This window comes from Colletotrichum spaethianum (genome assembly GCF_022836535.1).
Source record: "Colletotrichum spaethianum MAFF 239500 DNA, contig55, whole genome shotgun sequence".
NCBI classification, from domain to species: domain Eukaryota; kingdom Fungi; phylum Ascomycota; class Sordariomycetes; order Glomerellales; family Glomerellaceae; genus Colletotrichum; species Colletotrichum spaethianum.
Window position 1 is genome coordinate 71,026 of NW_026054825.1, and position 21,333 is coordinate 92,358.

General features: G+C 51.0%; 5 protein-coding genes across 5 annotated transcripts; 3 read left to right on the forward strand and 2 right to left on the reverse strand.

Annotated features, from left to right (window-relative positions):
* Positions 1 to 4,568: 4,568 nt before the first annotated feature.
* Positions 4,569 to 5,645, forward strand: ColSpa_12009 (uncharacterized protein; the record flags this gene model as incomplete). Its single annotated transcript, XM_049278221.1, has 2 exons — positions 4,569 to 4,612; positions 4,682 to 5,645. The coding sequence occupies 2 exons, from the start codon at positions 4,569 to 4,571 to the stop codon at positions 5,643 to 5,645; spliced, it is 1,008 nt and encodes a 335-aa protein (XP_049134178.1).
* A 1,224-nt stretch (positions 5,646 to 6,869) lies between these two features.
* ColSpa_12010 (nucleic-acid-binding protein from mobile element jockey) lies at positions 6,870 to 8,510 on the forward strand (the record flags this gene model as incomplete). The annotated part of the gene is made up of 1 exon (XM_049278222.1): positions 6,870 to 8,510. The coding sequence occupies one exon, from the start codon at positions 6,870 to 6,872 to the stop codon at positions 8,508 to 8,510; it is 1,641 nt and encodes a 546-aa protein (XP_049134179.1).
* A 4,284-nt stretch (positions 8,511 to 12,794) lies between these two features.
* Positions 12,795 to 16,158, reverse strand: ColSpa_12011 (sodium transport ATPase 5; the record flags this gene model as incomplete). Its single annotated transcript, XM_049278223.1, has 4 exons — positions 12,795 to 13,736; positions 13,793 to 13,879; positions 13,943 to 15,641; positions 15,701 to 16,158. The coding sequence occupies 4 exons, from the start codon at positions 16,156 to 16,158 to the stop codon at positions 12,795 to 12,797; spliced, it is 3,186 nt and encodes a 1,061-aa protein (XP_049134180.1).
* Positions 16,159 to 19,279: 3,121 nt separating this feature from the next.
* On the forward strand, positions 19,280 to 19,862 carry ColSpa_12012 (uncharacterized protein; the record flags this gene model as incomplete). Its single annotated transcript, XM_049278224.1, has 3 exons — positions 19,280 to 19,378; positions 19,400 to 19,568; positions 19,657 to 19,862. The coding sequence occupies 3 exons, from the start codon at positions 19,280 to 19,282 to the stop codon at positions 19,860 to 19,862; spliced, it is 474 nt and encodes a 157-aa protein (XP_049134181.1).
* An 805-nt stretch (positions 19,863 to 20,667) lies between these two features.
* On the reverse strand, positions 20,668 to 21,313 carry ColSpa_12013 (low-affinity potassium transport protein; the record flags this gene model as incomplete). Its single annotated transcript, XM_049278225.1, has 3 exons — positions 20,668 to 20,920; positions 20,983 to 21,026; positions 21,083 to 21,313. 3 exons carry the CDS (start codon positions 21,311 to 21,313, stop codon positions 20,668 to 20,670), a joined length of 528 nt encoding a protein of 175 aa, XP_049134182.1.
* Positions 21,314 to 21,333: the final 20 nt, after the last annotated feature.

The window sequence follows — 21,333 nt, forward strand, 5'->3', positions numbered from 1 at the left end:
TTTGCTTGATTTCTCCACATAATCACGGCGCTTTAAATTAGGGAGTGTCTTGTAACTGCTTTTATCACAGACCACTTGAAGTTGTTTCATTGCAACTACATCTCTCTATCCTGTCCCAGGCACAATTACTAACAGGCTTTCTAGACTACAACAGGCAAAAAAATCACCCAAAAGAACTGCCAGTCATGGCTTGTAGAGTCAGCGGACTTCCTTGTTCAAGATCACATATTCAATCCCGAGGTTGCTGTTTACCTTCACGCGATCCAACAATAACGATCTTCGAGGCAATTTGGCTGCCCCAGCACGTTTCATTGGTTACAGCAATAGTCAGACTATCCCGTCAAGTGCGAATGCACCTCATTCTTGACAAGCCCAAGAATATCCATTTTAGTATCCAGATTTACTCCGAAACCGTTGTTTTATGGGCTCTTTAGTGGATTGAGAGTGCTAGGCAATGAATTCAATTGGTTTACACCGCCCTTGGCAGGAATGAGTCCATTCGCACTTGATGGGCTTGATCATACACGACCATGACTGGGTATTTCTATGGGCCTGTTTAATCGCTGTATGACATAAGGACTGTGCTACTTCATCTATTGTACGGATACTCATTGTGCGAATCTTCTGGTTGTGCATTATCTTCGGCATAAGAAACGCTATCAACTACTTTACAATCCTCCGATACCTTGAAATAGCAGACCTCGAGAGCTACCTGCACAGCTAACACCTAGTCGTCAAAAGACCAGAGGCGGTTCTACCAGTTCGTGAACTGTCCCCATTCCCAATATTTTGGCCTGTGAACTCAGCCCTAACCTCTGCCCTTGTATTGCAAAGAGGGCGTCGTTGATATCTTCACGTCCCGTGAAAAGTAGTCAAACGTAGAGCTAGCTATTCCACCCAGAGTCGGGATTTTTCCCGAGCAGCATCGTCTCGCTGAAAAAGTGGAACTCCGGATGGCGATACTGCTAAACTAATCACGACTTTCAATGGCTTTTGGTCGTCAAGAAACTCAACAGATAGGGAATCCGCTTGAGCAAATGGATGCTTCTCTAACTCCGCAAAAGTCTCAGGGAGACCCTGCCAGATCTTAGCAGTGTTTCCCTGACCATTCCACGGCACAGACTCCGATACCGCGATCAGTACCCTCAGATGGTATTCCTAATGATTAACAATTCGTAGAAGACTTCTAAGATAGGTCGGGACAACCAACCCCGCTACAAAGCAAAAGCTTCGGTAGTGAGAACCCTGTCTCATTATCTCCTGTTTTGCATTATGTAGTAACACCGGCGAGCATCCTAACTGTTTGGGTCGCAACAGTAACAGAATAAAGTGATAGCGCGGTATGGTATGCAATGAGCACAACTGGATTCTAGAGATATCTTGTTCATTCGATTGCGCATGTTTGGAGCTTTGACCTGCGTTTCGTTATCCGGTCACGGAGATATGCGCTTTTGAGTGTGGCGGTGCGAATGATGTAACTTCTGCAGATTATCTTATGTACCAAGTACAGACGGACACGACAACCAGAACTAGGACCGCTGTACGCCAATGTAAAGTCTGCTCTTGTTTCATCGGTCGTGTGCCACAGTTCCAAAAGGAACCTGTGCAGCCATAGCCATTCACCCGGCGATCGGCCTTTTTAGGGCACCGGCAAACTGCTCGGTCAAGCCAGAAGCGCACCAAAAGATTATTCTCTATCGTCTTTATGACCGCAGTCTTCCAGAATTCCTCCTGACTTTTCTTAAGTGTTCTTATCTATAACTAGTGTGATTAACCCTCAAAAGTTTATCTCAATAACCGGATCTTCTAATCGTCCATTTCCAGTGCTTCCTAACTAGAGTCGTAATGTCGCGAGGCAAGGAGCGCGCTATTCAAAACACGCCAGTGTTGGATGGCATCAATCAAGGCGTTCAAAGTACACGATTTGCAGTTATGACTATCGATGCAGACCGAATAAAAACGCGGTATTGTGTCGCAGCAGCCGCCTCTTCGTAGATTACACTTGCTGGTTTTGTCACTCTACCTAATACCTTTACATCGCTGCAGGCCTGTGACAACACACTGCATCAGAGTAGTAGTGGTCAGCCTTTTCAGGAAACAGTCAGCCATATCCAGCTATTACCACTGGCTGGGGCTCTCTGTTTCATTGGTTTATCAGGCATCTGCTTCTTATGGGCCAAGTTTCGAGTCAACTATATCTGGCTTCTAAGACATTTATTCATGTAAGTATATTTACCCTCACTACATCTACCTACTTATAGATTGCATTAGGCCAGTTCTGTCAACGTCACTTATAGGGCTGCTATCTACCTTCGTGAATATCCTCACAACACAGGATGGTCACATGTCTGTGACTGCCAAAATCACTAATGGTGTCATCTCAGGCATATGTGTGGCCATGCTGTGTCTGTGCATCTTATATAACTGGCTATTAAACAAAATTGCCAGCCGCTATGACCAGAACCGAAACAATGCGGCATGGAGTTGATCCATAGCCACTAACAATGTCTTGTCTTAAGTTCAATGCTTGCAGTAGCTTGGTTAAAATGCTAGATATTGCTGGTCCTGTGCTGCATTGGTCAATTTCATATTGTTATTTTTAAATCCCAACGAGACTTGAATTGTGGCGTTTTGCCTTCAAGAAACCAGAGCAAGCGTGGTACCGATTTGGGGACTTGCGAAAGTAGTCCATCCACCAAGGGCGCTGGGCCCAGAAAACGGACTTGGTAGCCTAACCATATAAATGAGAGCTTCCTGCTAAGAAATCATTCCATTAAACAAATCTTGAAACCCAAAAAAAAGCGAAAACATGTGCGTCAAACATTTGATGACACTCCTTTTGGTGCTTACATTTACCTGTGCATTAATGCTAGGTATAATGGCACTGTCGAGCGAACAGAGGGTAAAGTCGGGTATAGTGACTCTTGACGTAGGCGCCCCGATTGTGCTAGCCAGTAATGGTTAAAATCTAACCCATTCAGTTCAACCTTTCTACGCTTTCTAACCATCACGTCCTTGGAAAGCGCGCACAAAGCCTCAGGGGTCGCAGCCTGTCCTGTCAATTCTTCTTTTTCCAGCATGACGATCAACGAAAACAATCTGCTGTCTCCCTCTTTAGGTCACTGGCCCTTCAACTAGCCAACAAGATCGAGCCGTTCCGCGACTATCTGGTGGCCCTAGCTGCCGGTAGCTATAGCCTCGAGCACAATACCCAGGACCTAATCTGGAACAAACTGTTCACCGACGAGCTTCCAAGACTTTTACCCGACCGGGACAACCCCATGTACTGGATCATCGATGGCCTGGATATTTGTGGATCTGGTGAAGCGTTTCTTTCAGGTTTAGCTAACCCATCCCTATCTTCTATTCCCATCCGGGTTGTCGTCACCAGCCGTGTCACGCCAACCCTATCTCGCGTATGCAATCAGCTGGGTGCAGAGATACCACGTTGTTGCGACATTTTAATTTGCACTGGTTTCGTGGCCGATAATCCAATTGCGTTCAATCTCAGTCCTTGTCTTCATAATCGATGGCTTGACCGCTTCTGCAGGGCTAATTGGGCGTGCTGTCGTTTACCTACATTTCAAGTGGCATGTGCAGATCGGGAAGTAGCCAAACCCAGTTTCCTCGGGTCCCCCCGAGGAACGATTGGCTAATCGCATGCGTGCTCGAGAAACCTGCCAGGAGGTGTATTGGTAAGGTGGCGCTGCAGCTCTTCAGCGGAGTACGCGACAAATGGTGCAATCTTACTCGTCTTCTGATCGTTGATTTACATGCATTTGGCAGACTGCGGATGAAGCGAGGCTCTGCGCGCAGTATCTGCACAAAACGTTCAACGTGGACCAGGTTCGTCCAATGGTTTGACCTCGGGCTGTTGCATAGCTCTCACCGGCTGCGGGTAGCTTGCGTTCATGCATGGATTCAGGTCTACCGCCGTTTCGCGAACCACCCAAGGCAGTGTGGAAGCTGGCCGCATTGGGTAGCCTTGTCAAGCCTCCTGCCGACAGCCCCGCGTTCCGTTCTGTTGGGTCCAAGGCGAGCGCGGGAGATGAGGAGTAGCTAGTCCCTCCACCACCCTTGTCGCGGGGTAACGCGGACATGGCTGCATCGTTTTCCGTTGCGCACCCCAGCACCATTTTCTTGCGTTATCACAAGATACCCTCCTCACAAAGTGCAAGTTTTTCCCCCACAGAAGCCATATCCGAGCCAGATAGCAATATATGTGATGATGTATAAAGTCATGGACAAGATGCAATCCGCGTTGCTCCTCGAAGGAGATGGATCTGCCATTCTAAATTTTGTATTCTGTCCCTGGATCACGGCAACAGCAAGTTAAAATGGCGACTTGCGGACCCCACCATGTGAGATATTCTCTTCTGATCATGGGGAAAAGGGACCGTTGATATGTTAACGAGGGTCAATAGGGACATCAGCTCCAGCAATGCACTCGCCCGGTCTGTGGGACGAATTGCGCCCCGTTAGCATCCGGGTCATGTAACACTCAGCGCTTCGATAATATTGATAAAAGGCTGGCCGAAATAGCCGAAAGAGCCGAGAAGCTCTTCACCATGATGCATGCGCAGGCATGCATCACCAGTCAATTCGACGAAAAGTAGGTAGCTCCGCTTCAGTCTTTACTTGTGTGTGAATGTTTGCTATATACTGAGCAATCTTACGACAGATTCAAGAAGGTCGACGAAACAGTCAACACCATTCAGAAGGCTATAAACGCAGTCAGCGCCACTCTAACAGATGACCATAACACCTTAGCAGCGATCCATGGCATGGTCGGTGAAACTCAGGGTACTTTAGCTGTAGTCAACAACACTGTAAACCAAACACAAGCTGTGGTAGCAACAATCCCCGAAACAGCTACCAACAACACTCAGAACGACTTGGAAGCAGTCAACAACACTGTCAACAACATTCGTGTTGCGCTAGCGGCAGTTAGCGATACCGTCACTGTCACCAAAGCTGCTGTGATGGCAAACAGCGACGAAGTCATTCATGTTCGGGACGACTTAGTAGCTGTCACTCGCACGATCAATGATACTCAAGATATCGTGACAGCGGTCAACACCACAACCGGTCAATCAAAACCCGCCGTGACACTGATGAACGATTTGGCTAACCTGACAAAAGCTGACACGAAATTAGTCGTCAACACAGTCAACGGCATTCAGGATGACGTCGCAGCAATTCGCCACACGGTCAATCATACCGAAGGTGCCGTCGCAATAGCAAACAATACGGCCAACCAGATAAAAGCTGTCGTGACAGTGGTGAACACTACAACCAATCAGACACAAGCTGCATTGGCAACAGTCACTCGTACTGTCGAAAACATTAAGGATATTGTGACTGAAACGAGGAACACGGTTAATCAAACGCAACAAGCATTAGCAAGCGTGAACACAACGGTCGCCGGTACCAATAATACATTAACAGTAATTAAAGAAACTGCCAATAGGACGGCCCAGACCTTGACGGGCTTCAACAAGTTATTAGCCAGCAACCAGACTTCCCTAGCGAATATTGACCAAGCGGTTGCCCAAAGCAATGAAAAGGCATCGCGAAACCAGACCGAGATCAGTGATACTCACAGGGCTATCCAAGAGCTTCAGCAGGAAGTTCGGGCAGGGTAACTAGAAGGGCTCTTATACCGTCAACGTTATGATTCAACTGACATCTCACAGCCACTTCAACAACGCAGCACGCCTAGCCAATCGTTTTGCAAGTTGCTGTACGACTGCAATACAAAGTTTTCACGGTATCAACGATCAACATATTGAAGGATTTCCGAAATCACATGCTGCGTTTCATAAGTTATCAGGTAAGGACTAATCTAGAAAGAAGACAGTCAGCTAAGTAGAATCGCAGAGAACCAACTGAGCGGGATATTGAAAAGCATAGGACTACCTTTGAGTGGATCATATATAAGCAAGAAAACTCGCTTGAAGACGTTTCTAGGACTAAGGGTGTGACTTGAGGCTTAGATTGGTTTTGATTATTGTTGGAAAGCTTAATCATGTTCAGTCCATGGTTTTTGTTGAAGACTACTTTCGTGAGGCAAATAAATGATCCCTTTCTGTTGATGATATGAAAAGACTCTTTGAACTCACATGGGCAAGATGTGAATTCATCGTGAAGCAGATGATAAACGCCTTATCAGCAAATCCTCTGGAATGTAAACATGGACCTATTCGCCAATTTGTTTACATCTGGCAGCTGATATCGCATGCCGAAACCGATGGCCTGTAGAGTTTCGTGTATCCCCCTTGTTTCACTCTCGTTATGTTGAAGGCGTGCAGGGTGATCGGGACTCTAGCGGTGCGGGGCGGTGCGTACACAACACAACAACCTCCAAAGCAACACAGGATCCTTCACTTAAAGTCTGGCTAGGTCAGACCTGATCAAGGGTGTAAATCCTGATCAGGACGTCAGTAGGCTATTACACGAGGCGACTGCTCCCAGAAGTCCTGTGTTATCAATATCGGGCTCCAAATCGTGGGAAAGGGTCTGTGGAGTTCGGTGGAAGATGCGTGTTACGACCCAAATCCGGTTGGTGACTAGTGCAGCCTGAGGTGAACCCCTGAAGCAACCAGCAGGGCAGCCAGAAGATTCAAGTATGCAGGCCTGCGGCACGGGCCGGGTTCGGATCGGAAGAACTAAGGAAGGTCACGTGATGGATCAGATGGGTCACTGGTGATCCAATATGATCCCCCAGCCAGGATCACTAACGAAAAAACTTCTACAACAGCGAGAACGAAATTTTTGAAATCAGAGCAAATAACAGCGCCACAACACGATCTAACTGGTCAATTGGATAGCCTTTTGCTCGTCGTGAAGCCCATAGCGACGCAGGCATCATGGCAACCCCATGGCCCAAGGATCAGCCCTGGCCAACGCCATACCGAGAGCACGCCGCAGAACTAAGCACATACCTCCAGACAGCACTGAAGTCGATCGACACAGCAAATGGTCAACCTATCCAGCCTCAAGGAGTCAGGGCCGCGTTTATCGGGGCTCTAGCACTCATCGTCAAGATACAGAACATCCCCGACATCGGCCACGTTCACCAGGCAATTGAAAATTTGCGGATGGAGACAAAGGCAGCCAATGAAAACACCACCCGAACCACGAGCAGCATCAGAATCGCGATCCAGCAAAACACAGCCGAAATCAAGGAGAACACTAATACTAACAAGGACACTAACACAGCCGCCAAGGAGGCACTGAAAGCCAGCGAGCTGACTGTCAAGATGGTGAGGGATATCAAAGCACTGGGACCGATGAATCAGGGGAGCGCCGCACAGTCGTATGCCAGTGTAGCCGCCAGAGGAGGACTCATAGCAAGCATGCATAACCCACAAAACCAAAGACCATCCCAAGTTCAAACCCTACGTGAGGTCATCGTAAACATTAGAGATCCTACCACCATTGCCAGCATCAGAGCCATGAACCCCCGTAACCTTAAGGCGCACGTAGACCGCGCCATTGAACAGAGCAGCAACGAGCACATCCGCAAACTAAAGACCGTGTCCGCAAATCAACTGAAAAGCGGTGACCTAAGTATCAAAACAGCCACTACCACAGACATGGAGACCCTACGACAGTTTGCGGAGGACTGGAAACACCGAATAGGCAACGGTGCCACGGTGCGGATCCCAACCTACGGAATCCTAGCACACGGCATACGAACCAGCTCAATGGACATGGAACTCTTTACGGAACTCCGAGACGAACTATTGCAGGATAACAAAGCCTTCATCCCCACCGCAGAGATTAAGTACATCGGATGGTTAACTAGATCCTCCACCACAAAGTCTGCCTCGTCCGTTATCGTCGAGTTCGCCAAGGCGGAGGACGCCAACAAACTCATCGATGAAGGACTCATCTGGCAAGGCGAGGTTTTCCAATGCGAACGATACGACAGACAGTGCCGTCTGAGACAATGCTTCAGATGCCACGCATACGGCCACATAGGAACCCAGTGCAAGGCAACGACAACATGCGGCTACTGCGCGCAAGAACATGCAACCCGAGAGTGCCCCTCAAAAAGCGACACGGCCACACCCCGGAAGTGCGCGGCGTGCCACGGCGAACACGAAGCGTGGCACGGCCGGTGCCCAACTAGGATGCGGGAACTGGCCAAAATCAAAGCGGCATACAAACAACGACCAAGGTACCACCCGGAAGCCACAGCAGCCCCAACCGCCACAGGAACGACCCCAACAACCCGGACGACATCGAGGCCAGTACTGGAACCGAGCCAGAGCCAGAGCACACGCCAGGAGCGTAGCAGATCACCCATAAAGAAGAAGATACAGAAACGTCAGCAGCCCACCGGGAGCCAAACACAAGACGAGAACACGATCATTGTTGCGGCAGAGAACTCCCGGCCAAGACGAGCGATAGTGCCCTCCCGCCGAGCGATGGAAGCCATAGACGCGAACATACAGACGACAAACGATAGCCACCTTATGGAAATTGTCGACGACAGCGAATGACCACACAAAGCACACTCACGATACTACAGTACAACGTAAGAAAGTCGAGAGATGTGGTGATGGCCACGCTCCTCCGCGACCCCAGGATCGACAACTACGATATCCTCGCCATCCAGGAGCCATGGATAAATCCCTACAACGCTACAACGCATCACCCAGCGAAGGACCGCTTCCACCTCTGCTACCCTCCGAACAGGGAAGAAGGCCCAGCAAGGGTCTGTTTCTTTGTGAACAAGAAGCTAGACCACTCGAAGTGGCAATTCAAGGAACACAGCAAAGATCTCTGTACCCTCACTCTGGGATTAAATGCAGGTCGGAACACCGAAATCGCCATCCACAACATATACAACCCGCAAAACCAAGACAACGACAGGATGAGATCCTTACAGCGACTACGAAAAGCGCTAGAAGCCAACCGCCACATCGAACAAATCGTGGTGGGGGATTTCAACCTCCACCATGAGCTATGGGGAGGAAGCGAGATCCGGACGCCAGATGCCGAAGCGAGAGACTTGATAGAACTCATGGACGATTTCGACCTCATCAATCAACTACCAGTGGGCACGATTACATACATGGAAGGGGACGGCCGCTCAACAATAGACCTCTGCCTTTTCACGGTTGGGCTGGTCGACAGGCTCATCAAATGCGGAGTAGACGACAACGCAAACCACGACTCAGACCACCTTCCCATCGCGACATCGCTAGACCTAACAATCGCACAACTACAACAAGAAGAAAAGAGAAACCGGAAGGCTATGGACGAAACCGTCTTTATGAAAGCTGTCAAACGGACTCTTCCCCCGCTAAGGAGGCCGAGGACGAAAGCGGCCCTAGACAGATACTTCCAGGAGATAACCGAAGCCCTCACCACAGCCATTGACGAAGGGGTACCAACGAAAACCGGCTCCCCTAAGTCAAGAGCAGGCTGGAACGAGGAATGCGCGGAAATCCTTGCTGAAACTAAACGACTACGTCGACGATATAACGAGGAACACACTGAACGAACCTGGGAGGCGTACCTCACAGCACGAAATAGGAAAGGCCGGATTATTAGATGAATACAACCAACTGTTTGAAAAGTTTCGACGTTGTGGAACGAAAAAGCGGAAAATGGAGTGACAGGCGACGAGGGACTGACGGTCCATTAATAACGGATCCAGCATTGGCACTCGTTGGTCGCAACAACCAACAATGGTACTAGCAGGCGATGCGGCCGAGAGCAAACGCCCAGACAAGCAAACATTGTCCACTGGCGGCAAACGGGAAGCTGTCTTGGAGGCGGGACAGTCCCCTATTGGCCAACGAGCGAGTCTTCCCAGTCGCACGAGATGCACTAGCGGAGTTCGATCGTGGCCGCGCGTGTTTGCACAAACGGGTCTGGCCGTGCAAAAGCATTGTTTTCAGTCGTAAAGTAGTACACAACCCGCTCAGTGGGTTGGAAACTCGCCAGCCTTTCTAGCTCCTTGGCTGCACGGGAGGCCACCGAGGCCACTCAGTCAAGGAAGTTGCGACGACCTCTCGCAACTTCAAGTGCCCTCAAAAATACATGGCTCCTTGTCTCGGTTGACCTGGCGTGAGACGCCAACACGACCCAACAGAGAGCATTTGATTGTCTCTTGACACTGCCCCACAAGCCCTGTCTAGCCCCGCCTCGCAAGTGATGACTGTCAGCATGCATATGCAGGAGTTCGATAACTCAACCACCCTGCTTCCCACGCAACCCCGCATACCACGCAGCCCAACAACGCGTCACCATAAAACCTACTCCTCTTTTCTAACTATCACAACATCTTCTATTCTACCCCAAACAACGCCATTTTTTGAGGATATCTTTTTTACTATAAGATGAAGCAGTATAGTGAACATGAGCTGCAGCGGGCACTTTGGGATATTGCTGACGGGCTTAGTATCCGCGGGGCAGGTCGCAAATGGGGCATCCCAGAGGCGACTGTACGACAACGTCTCCATGGTACCCAGTCTAGAAATACTGCCTTTGGTAGACTGCAGCGGTTATCTCAGAACCAGGAAGGTCTACTTGCTGAGTGGATATCTAAGCAGGCTGCCCTAGGCTCTGCGTTTTGCCATCAGCAAGTCAAAGGGCTGGCTGAGCGCATGCTGGGCGATGGGCAGCGACCACTTGGGAGGAAGTGGATGCAGCGATTTCTTCGCAGAAACCCATCTATCAGAACCCAGCGATGCAGGGCAATTGACGCTAGGCGAATTAATGGGGCAACTGCTGACATTATCCAGGAATGGTTTCATCGCCTTGATCTGCCAGCAATCCTGCCCATCAAGCCAGCTAATAGATGGAACATGGATGAGACTGGTATCCTCGAGGGCAAAGGAAGCAATGGGCTAGTACTAGGATCGTCAGAGACCAAGTATATCCAGAAAAAACAGCCTGGATCGCGGGCATGGGTATCTCTGATCGAGTGCGTCTCTGCCAGAGGACGCGCACTTCCGCCTCTTGTTATGTATAAGGGCAAGTCAGTCCAGCAACAGTGGTTTCCTCTAGATCTTCAACCCTATGCTAGCTGGAAATTCACAGCAACAGAGAACGGCTGGACAACTGATCAGAATGCCCTAGAATGGCTAGAAAAGGTCTTTATCCCTCAGACTGTCCCAGAGGACCCTTCAGATACTAGACTACTAGTTCTAGACGCCCATCATAGCCATACAACAACAGACTTTCTGTGGCGATGCTTCCGGAACCACATACACCTCCTGTTTCTGCCGCCGCACACATCACACGTCCTCCAGCCTCTAGATCAGTCAGTATTCCGACCTCTTAAGGCAGCCTATAGGAAGTATCTAGGGTACCTAGATATACAAAGCGATTCAACTGTAACAGGCAAGAGGAACTTTATAGACTGTTATAGAAGGGCACGTCTAGACGCCTTGACTATCCAGGTTATTAAAAGCGGCTGGAAACACACTGGGTTATGGCCAGTTGATGTAGCGCAACCTCTATCTAGCCCTTTCGTGTCTAAGGCATCAGCCAGCCAGCCAGCCAGACAGCTAGACGGCCAGACAGCTGGGCAGTCAGGAAGTCAGCAGTGGGATGGAGCTGTATCTATAGTCCCATGGTCAACCCCGCGTAAGTCTGCTGATCTTCAGCGTCAGCTGCACCTATTCAACCAGCTTACGCAAGATACCCGAGAAATCTACACCCAACGCCACCTATTTAGAAAGGTCCAAAAAGGCTGGGACCAACAGGCCTATAGACTGACAGTCCTAGAGCGTCAGGCCCAGGCATTCCAGGCCCAGACGGATAGTCAGCAACAAGGCAGGAGAAAAAGGGTCCAGACGGACCCTAACACGACGTTCGCTAATATCGAGGATATCCGACGGGCGCAAATTGCTGCTGGCGAAGCAGAGAGTAGCACAAGTGAATCCAGTGGATCTGAATTATCTAGTGAAGCAGAAAGTTGCATCTGGGTAGGTGGTAGGGATGAGGAATAATGGATGTTGTTGATGGGTATGGTGATATTGATGGGGGTTTGGGGCTGCGTGGTATGCGGGGTTGCGTGGGAAGCAGGGTGGTTGAGTTAACGACGACCAAGGCAACTGTGGCTGCAAACCCCGCCACCTCGAACCGCCTTGCGAGGCGCCACGCCGCTGCCTACGAACAGCGCTTCCGGCCGCCTAATAAAGGAAGAAAGCCCGCCGAATGCAACAAGATAAGCGACGTTTCGCCGACTCAGCTCGTCACAGCAGCGTCTCCCTCCGGATGATCCTCGGATGAATGAACTCATCCAAGAGTTTTACTCATCCAACGACCTCACCAAGCACTTCAAACGTAAGCACTTGTCTAAGATGAAGGACGATGACAAGACAGAGTGTAAGAGCCATTGCCATGGTTGAAGGGGGGGGGGGGTTGTTAATAAATAGTTCGATGAGAGGTGTTCACATCTCAGTGCAACAACGCTTTTCAATTTCTGTTTTACGGTCTGTGCCATTTCCTGATTCCAGTGACTTTCTCTCCTCGACCCCGACCCAAAAAATTGGGCGCTCTAAAGTTCGTTTGTTTCCCGAAATTGCCAGCGCCGTATTCAAGACTGGGAATCCTGCCTCGTGGGAGAAGGCTGGGTACAACGAACAAAATACTCTGCAATCTGCTAGGTGCCCGATTAGCAGTAATAAAGAAGGAGCAAAAGCAATCCGATGATCATCTTTGCTCGTCTGTGTTGTTGATGCAAGAACTGGCATCAACCCACATCACGTGTCTCGAGGGGTGAAGGACAATTTCCAAGCTTAACACGCGAGGTTCGGCGCTCTCTCTCACTGGGCTTTGTCAATCGTTCTCTCATCGGCTGTCCCATCCTCAGAGGAACTTCCATTGAGGTATCGTCCAAAGACGCGATCTTCGATGTCGGTTTCCTTCCAGGACTTGCCCAAGCGTTTGCTATCCTGTCTGCGGAAGTACACCCGCTTACCGAACTTCCAGGCCTCGACTCCAGCGAAAAACAGTCCAGCGGCGATGAAGACGATTGCCCATTCCCAAGAAATCGGGGTGTGCTTGAACACGGAGGTGTTCAAGACAGGGATATAGATCAAAGGGAATAGGGTGACAAAGCCGAACATGATAGCCCAGAAGAGGAACTGGTTCCTCCATACGTCAACCACCCACTGCGTGAGGTAACGTTTAGACCCAGGTTGCATACGGAAGAACGACCGTCTGGTATCGATCATCTCCCATGCAAGGAACAGGGCGAACCATGTCAGACAAGCAAAGGTGGTAGCTCTCGCACGGAAGACCAGGTCGCACGACGGGGAATACGTCTCGTTACACTTTTCGCCAAGTTCACCATTGCCGAACCCGTAGATCACGAGTGTGAAACTAGCCAGACAGAGCAGAGTGATCCAAAGTCCATAGAACACCATGTCCGTAAGAAACTCCTTGGTGAAAATACCGGCTTTGAGCGAGCGTGGGGGCCGCTGGAGAATGCCCGGGACTGCACGCTCGAATCCCAGACCCATGTCGGGGAGACCAGACGTCGCCATGATAATCCAGACAACCTGAACAGGGGCAAGGGGGAAAACCGAAAGTCCAGTCCTATCCTTGAAAGCGAGACCCACGAGGAGAGTACCAGCTTGCGCGACGTTTTCGGCCAGAACGTGAAGAACGAATTTTTGAATGTTGTCAAAGATGCGGCGTCCTTCTTCGATCGCGGCCAGGATGGATGCGAAGTTATCGTCAGAAAGCACAATGTCAGAAGCATCCTACAAGAAGTCAGCAATGTTCTGTGGAGCGTAGTATCAACGTGGAAGGTATCTACCTTGGCAACATCGGAACCAGCAACACCCATTGCGATACCAACATCAGCACGGCGAAGCGAGGGAGAATCATTGACACCATCACCAGTCTGTGAGAGTAAAGGTTAGTCACACCTGAGAACAATATAGTATGTCTAAGGATGGGGGCTTACCATTGCACAGAAACGTCCGCGACGGTGAAGAGCCTCGATCATGCGGACCTTGGTGCTAGGGGCACATCTTGCGATAACCAGGGGTAACACAGGGAGGTCGTCAACAGCATCGTCACTGAGGGCGTCAAACTGCGTCGCAGTCATGACCATCGAATCGGCCATGTCTCTCGCGACGAGATGCATTTTGGAAGGCAGGATTCCGACTTCAACGGCGATGGCCTTGGCGGTTTCAGGATGGTCACCGGTCAACATGTGGACCTCAATGCCAGCTTCGTGGCACTGTCTGACAGCGGTGGCAGATTCGGGACGAGGCGGATCGTAAAGTCCAACGAGGCCGCGGAATACCAGATCGCACTCGATGGCAGACCTGTCGACTCCGGTCTCGGCATCAACCTTTACCTCGCCAGGCATCGGCTTGCTGGCAAGAGCGAGCACACGGAGACCTAAACTGGCTAGAGCCTGCATGTTCTGGAGGATCTCGTCGCGGAAATCTTTGATATCAACCAGGCTGCCAGAACTATCAGGGGTGTAAGTAGTGCAGCTTTCAATCACCCGTTCGACAGCGCCTTTGGTGAACGCGTGGTAGGTACCGTCTTTGTTCCTCATGACGACCGACATGCGCTTGACGTCCGAGTCAAACGGTAGCTCGGCAACGTCCCTCCACTCAGAACTTTCATCACCAGTCAGGGCGATGCGGTCCCAGCCAAATCGACTAGCCATAACTTGAATGGCAGTCTCAGTAGGGTCGCCACGGACTTCCCAAGCACCCTCCTTGTTCTTGTTGACGGTAGCAAGGTTGGCAAGGCAGGCGACGTTCAAGAATTCCGCGAGGCCAAAGCCGGTATCAGGACCGGAAGCATGTTCGTTGGGTTTGATAATAGAACCACAAGCTTCTCCAGCCTTCTTGAGGTCGATAGCGCAAGGCGAAGAGGTGTGAAAGCGAACATCTCCAGCAGTGGGATCGAATGCGGACGTAGAGTTCTCGACGGTAAAGGTACCCTTCGATGGCATCCAGGCGCCCCTCGCGACCATCTTTCCCTGAGTGAGAGTGCCAGTCTTATCGGAGCAAATGTCGGTAACGGCACCCAAAGCTTCGAGAGACTTCAAGTTACGAACGACAACATTTCTCTTCACCATCCGCTTAGTACCCGCAGCCATAGTAATCGTCAAGACAACTACCAAGCTGGCCGGGATCATGGACAGACCGGTAGCTACAGCGTAGATAATAACATCCTGAGTGGCGCGGAACTCGTTGGCTCCCAGCACGATGATGGCGCATATGACGGCAATGAAGAACAGCAAGACAGCAAGCTTGGACAGCTTCCTCTGGAGAGGAGTTCCAACGTTCAGTCCCAGGAAACGGCCGACCGCATCGCTGACGGTCAATAGGTAAGCCTCGAGATAACGATGGGGCTTGGCGCGCGCATTGGGGTCCTCCCGGGTCTTCTTAGGTTCGCGGATCTTGGTTTCCTTCTGTCGGAGTTGAGCAGCGATAGCACCAATCTCAGTGTACGAACCGGTAGAGAACACAATTCCCTTGGCACGACCCTTGGTAACGTTGGAAGAGCTGTAGGCGACGTTCAGACGATCGCCGGGGCCAGTTGACACCTCAAAGGTAGCATCTTCCTTCTTGCGAACAGGAAGAGATTCACCCGTCAAAAGAGCTTCATCTGTCTCAAAGTTGACTGCGCCAAAGACGCTGTGAGTAGCTCGTCAGCAGGCTTATCCATATACTTAGGCATGCACATATGAACTTACCGAACATCGGCTGGAATGGTATCGCCCGTCTTGAGCTCAACTAGGTCTCCGGGAACCAAGTCGGAAGAAGCCACCGTTTGCAACTGTCCGTCACGAATGACACGGGCAGTGGGAGAACTCAGTGACCGAAGAGAATCCATAGTCTTCTCAGCTGAATATTCCTGGAAAAAACCGACGACAATATTAAGGAGGATGACCCCGGCAACAACACCGCCTTCGATCCAAGACTTGATGCCGAAACTGACAGCCATGGCCAAGATAAGAACCAGAGTCATGGCATTGGCAACCTGCGCGATGAAAATGCGTAGAGGAGACACCTTCTGGGCCTCCCCGACATCGTTCTTACCGTACTCCGCGAGTCGTCTACCTGCTTCGTCGCTTGAAAGGCCATTGGTCTGGTCTGCTTTCAATTCATCGACAACTTCAGCCAAAGTAAGACAGTGAGCAGGCTGCGTCATTGGGCGGTTGGACTGCCCGCTGACGTGCTCCGCAGGCTGCGTGACTTTTTCAGACCCCATGATGAATAGAGAAGAAAGCTTGATAAGAAGCCTCGGCGTTGTGAGTTGCAAGCAACGAGTTCCAATTTCGGTAGCGTTAAATGTTGATGCTTCGTTTTTTTTTCTTTTCTTTTCTTTTTTAGTCGGTTAAATGGTCTTGATGCTGGTGTTCTCTATCTGGGGGTAGTGGTGAGCTGTCGCATGTAGGCGGAAGCACAGACGACAACGCGGAGCAGGTCCTGAACAGTAGCGAATTCCATGGAGTTCGAGTGCAATTCAATCGGTGAAGGTGGGCCTCTTGCGGCGCGTAAGCGGAGAGGAAAGTGAAGTTCGTAAGGGAACTCCAGTAAGAAAAAGCTTCGAGAAGAGTAAAGGCCGTTGAGAGCCAAAGGAATGAGTACACGAATCAATTGCTCGACAAGTTGGTGAGTGTGGTGAAAAAAAAGGGGAAAAAAGAAGGGCAAAATAATCGTGAGTTCAGCATGGGGCTGGCCAGCTCTTGTATGCGTTGAGCTCCGCCAAGGCCGCCAAGATTTGACGGCAATCGCTCCTTCCAATTGAGTTCCTTCCTTCACCCACCCTGCCGTAATTACGTAGTGCGTGACCCAGATGTTGAGCGTACCCAGGGTAAATGGCAGAACTTTGGACGTTGAAAAAAACAAACCCAACGTATCACAGCTAAAGGAAAAGTCTCTATTGTACGTCCCTGTAAAAACCAAGCACCGTCACTCAGAGCCTCATTCCATTAGGACTTTTCAAACTCCGGCGATGTTTTCCTTCCCCCTCTGCCTGCTCTGCTCACTGAGTCTAGGTCCTTGCTCGAGCGCACGTGATTTTATGCCAAGACTCCGCCAAGTATCCGCCAGTGGAGGAAACGAGGACCTAGATAGACTATCTCCCTTGGCAATACCCCACTGCAGGCGGATTCCTTGCTTGGCGTTCTGGGCATCTCCATGTAAATCAAAATGTGCTTTCCCTTTTCCAGTAATCTGACTAAGGGAGATTCACTCAAGTCAAAAGCCTTTTTTCCCTTCAATGTCCAAGACATCGAGTACGTACCGGTGTGTGGAAGGTATCGATGGTGAGTATTCCGGCAAAACGAGGAACCGCGGCGGAAACGAATGAACGAGTACACATTATGGCACACAGTCTTGGCACCGGAACAGATGCACACGAAGTCAACGACTGGATAGGCCATAGGTGGCAAATTACGGCTCTACCATGGTACCCACAAGAGATTAATAAAAACAAAAAAACAGAGGCTGATTGATATAAACATAATAGGCAGGTGTCGCTTTTGGCCGCAGCATGTCCGACCATTCTCCACCTTTCCCCATCCACTCAGGTAGTAGCACGCTTCCCCTCCAGTGCCGTCTCCCTCAATTCCTCCTCACCCTAGTTTTTCACCATCTCATCCTCCTTATCGACTTGTCGTAGTTTCAGTACATATCACTCTAACCTTGCTGCCTTTTACTCTGCTGTCACATATCCTCTCGTGTCCTGACATGTCGGATATTCCTTCCTCTGTGTTTACTCGGTGTCACTGACCCTGGAGTTCCAGCATCTTGGATTCTTACCGGACTTGGGTCGATTGCAGAGCAAAGGATGCTGCTCGCAGGATTCAGAAGAAGTACTCCAACCTGTCCGTTCTAGTTTCTCTGAATTCATCTGCTCAATCCGCACTGTCTCCAGCTTCCCCGCCGATTTCCCAACCGGTTTTTTGAGTTCAGCCAAGAACATACATACCGTCTCCTGATGCACCCCGGTCTCGGTGTATCCAATGCAGGAGGCAACGGATATGCGCATTTCATCGTTACCGGAAATCAATCCATCACTCGCCGTGGCAATTGCCCTCTCGCACAGTTGAAGACCCCTGCGTGAAGTGACTTGATTCTTTTAAGTTACGAGACGCTGGCTATACTGACTCGAAGGGGAAAGGGGCAGAAGATGACCTCTTACGTAAGGCAGGACACGGTGCCCGAGACCGGGGGTCGCGCTCCGTAGGCCCGTCTTCCAACCCGCCTCTTACAACTTCGCGGAGTAGGGAAGCGCCACACTCAGTTCTCCTTGATTGGTTCATTCCTACTCGGTTATTGGGCCACTCTTGTAACAGCAGCTATGCCCGATAGCGGGGTCTGGATAGATGCCAAGTGATTCTACGTTGCAGAGAAGTAATTAGTGCGAGGGTGTGTGTCTCTCTTTCTCTGTCTTTCTCTTCGGCTCCCGCTCTGCGACGGCCGGTGCAATGGGCAGCATCGCGCGCCCTGCGGCAGAAATTGGGAACGACCGACAGCTTGACGGTCGACTAGCCGACCACCGGTGCAAGAGCTGCGTCGCTTTCCCGCAAGCGGGTATTGTGGAGTCCTGGGCGGAGCGGAGGAAAGAAACCTCCCGGCCGCCACGGCCAAGGCTTCATCCTGCTGATTTTTCCTCCTCTTCCACTACACCATCATGTCCAAATTTCAGAGACCCATCCCCGGCCCTTGTCTTCAATGGTCTCGCCGAGCTTCTCGGCAATGCTGCAGTGCGGCATCCGCCCTGGCGGACCAATAGGCGAACGGCAAGGTCGTACCAGCGTCCGCCGAGAGTCATGTCTAACGCTGCCAAATGAGTATCTCATCCTCTGCTCTCCTAGCTCTGATTCCTTCCTTGGCGGGAGATATGCGTGCCGTGCCCTACCTTGGTGGAATCCCCTGACAGCATCACCCAGCCAAACCAGCAAGCCGCTCACGCGAGCTGCCTCGCGTTCGCCCCCGCTCTTCTCAAGATGTAGCCGAATCTAGTCTTGATACCGCAGACGGCCGATCCCGGCTCGCCACATGCTGATAGACAGACAAGACTTCCCGGTGCAACCACAGGATCAACCTGACCCACGAGCCCGGCTGCTTTCACGTATATATCCCCCTCTCGAATTCGCTTATCAGATTGTAGTTTACCTTCCCTCTCCCCTCTCCCTTCTCAGCGTGGCAGCGATCTTGTTGCGGGCTTGTACATCCAACTCTTTCTCAAACTCTCTATCTCCAAATCCCCTTTCCTGCTTCACCGACGTCGTGTTTGCTTCGGCTCAAGAAACCAGCCCACGATGGAGAAGTCAGAATACGGAACCGCCGACAAGGCCGTTCAGGAGAACTCCTCCATGGAGCAGATCCAGCAGCAACCCTCCGTTACCTCAGGGGAGTCTGTCCACGAGAAGAAGCCGTAGTGGTACCCTGTCCTCGAGCCCGGTTCGGCCATACAGATCGTCATCGCTGCCGCCATCGCGGTTGCTATCGGTTTGGGTGTGAAGACCGCCCACCCGGATATTCCTGATGCGGCGACGACTATCCTCATAATCCCCGGTGACCTCTGGCTGCGATCCCTCAAGGCTATCGGTATGTTGATCCCGTCCAACTTTCACCAGAGATCATGCTTCGGTATATATGCACCACTCAAAGTGCTCGAAACTAACCACACGTTCAGTCTTGACCCTCATCGTCACGGCCATGATTCTCGCCGTCCCGGAGCTCAAAGAAATATCTAACAGCGGCGCCAAGCTCGCCAAATGGACCATTGGCTACTATGTTGGCACCACCATCGTGGCCATTGTTGATTCCATCATCATGACATCCCAAGTCTGGAAGGATTTGCTTTCTGTCCTGGGATCTCCGCTTGAAGAGGTCGGCTAGCGCTTGAAGATAGACCTCCTGCGCCTCAGGCCGGCCTCCGTCATTTGGGAGAAGGTTGTAACTGGCTCAGCAAAACGCTCTTCCGTCACTTTTTCCAACCATACGACAGCGATGACAGCTTCAAGCCCTCGATGGTGGGGGTAATGTGATGGCCGTGGATAAACATGGGTCGTTGAGCTGCGGATGTCATGGTGGAGGCCTCAGCAAGTAGGTAATGGTAGGCTGTTGCGAGAAAAATTTGGTGGAGCTCAGAAGAAAAACGCAACCAAACCACAGGGATCCGAAGCGAGACGGTAAATATGGAGGAGGAAGCAGAAAATGGAGACACCATGTATGGGCTTCAAGGAGTCAAAGACATGAGCTCAGAAGTGTACATGTAGTCAGCTTTAGTGTCCCTTTCTGCTTTGCTACCGAGCGTAATAAATCGTGTGGATTTAGCCGATCATTCACAATAATTAATTGCAACTAGTACGAGCAGGAAGTAGACGGGAAAGGTCTGAGTGGCAGTGATAGTAAACCGATAGGCACACGGTCAAGGGCATTACCAGGGCCTCGTCCAGCTCAACTTCGGCTGCCGAATTTACGATACCGCAGCACTGGCAGGACAGAGATCACGGCCCGCCCGCGCCTTCTCTGTGACTTAATCAGGGGTCATTTCAACTCTTGAGGTGTGGGTAACTTGCTATCCGTCCAGGCGCTGCCCGCGTCCTGGTAAAGCTCAAGCAGCGGCGCGGCGCGCACCCTGCGTGAAAGAATCAGCCATCGCATTTATATCGTGGGCACGGGTCACTTGCTATCCATCATGCTAACCAGTAGGATCAAGGCATTTTTCCGAGACCCTGGAATGTGTCAGCTCGTGCGAGGCTTCCTCCTCGTCCGCGTTGGCATCGCCGAAAATGTCGCTGGGCAAATTAACGGCGCGGTCAAGGGCGTAGGGAAGGCCGCGATGGCGGCCGCGGATCATCATGGCGCAAATGACGAGCTTCGCAAAAATTCCGTAGTGCCCGACCATGGAGACCATACCGGAGGGGCCGCCGAGGGAGAGGCCGACGTTGCCGCTGGGAGGGTGGCCAGCTGGGCATTCTGTGATGGCGGTGCTCATGATTAAGTAAGTGCTTACTAAGCAGAGGTGACTTCGAAGAGGACAGGGAAGACAGCAAAGGACTGTGCAGCATGTCAGTAACTTTAGATATCGGGCTGTCGTTTTAGGAACGACTCACAGGAACCTCTGGATCCATTATGCGTTTGGCTTCTGCGATGCAGACCAAAAAGGTGCCGAAGAAGATGTACCAAAGATCGAAGCTGAGCTGGTTCCGCACGTGACCCATGATGTAGCTCACGCCGTCCTTCTCGTTTAGGTTCTCCTCGTGCGCCCAGACACCCAGAGCGCCATCCTGGTAGATGTTGGAGGCACGGATACTGATGGCAATTGGGAAGACTGCAATGTACATCATGGTAAGGAGGCTGAATT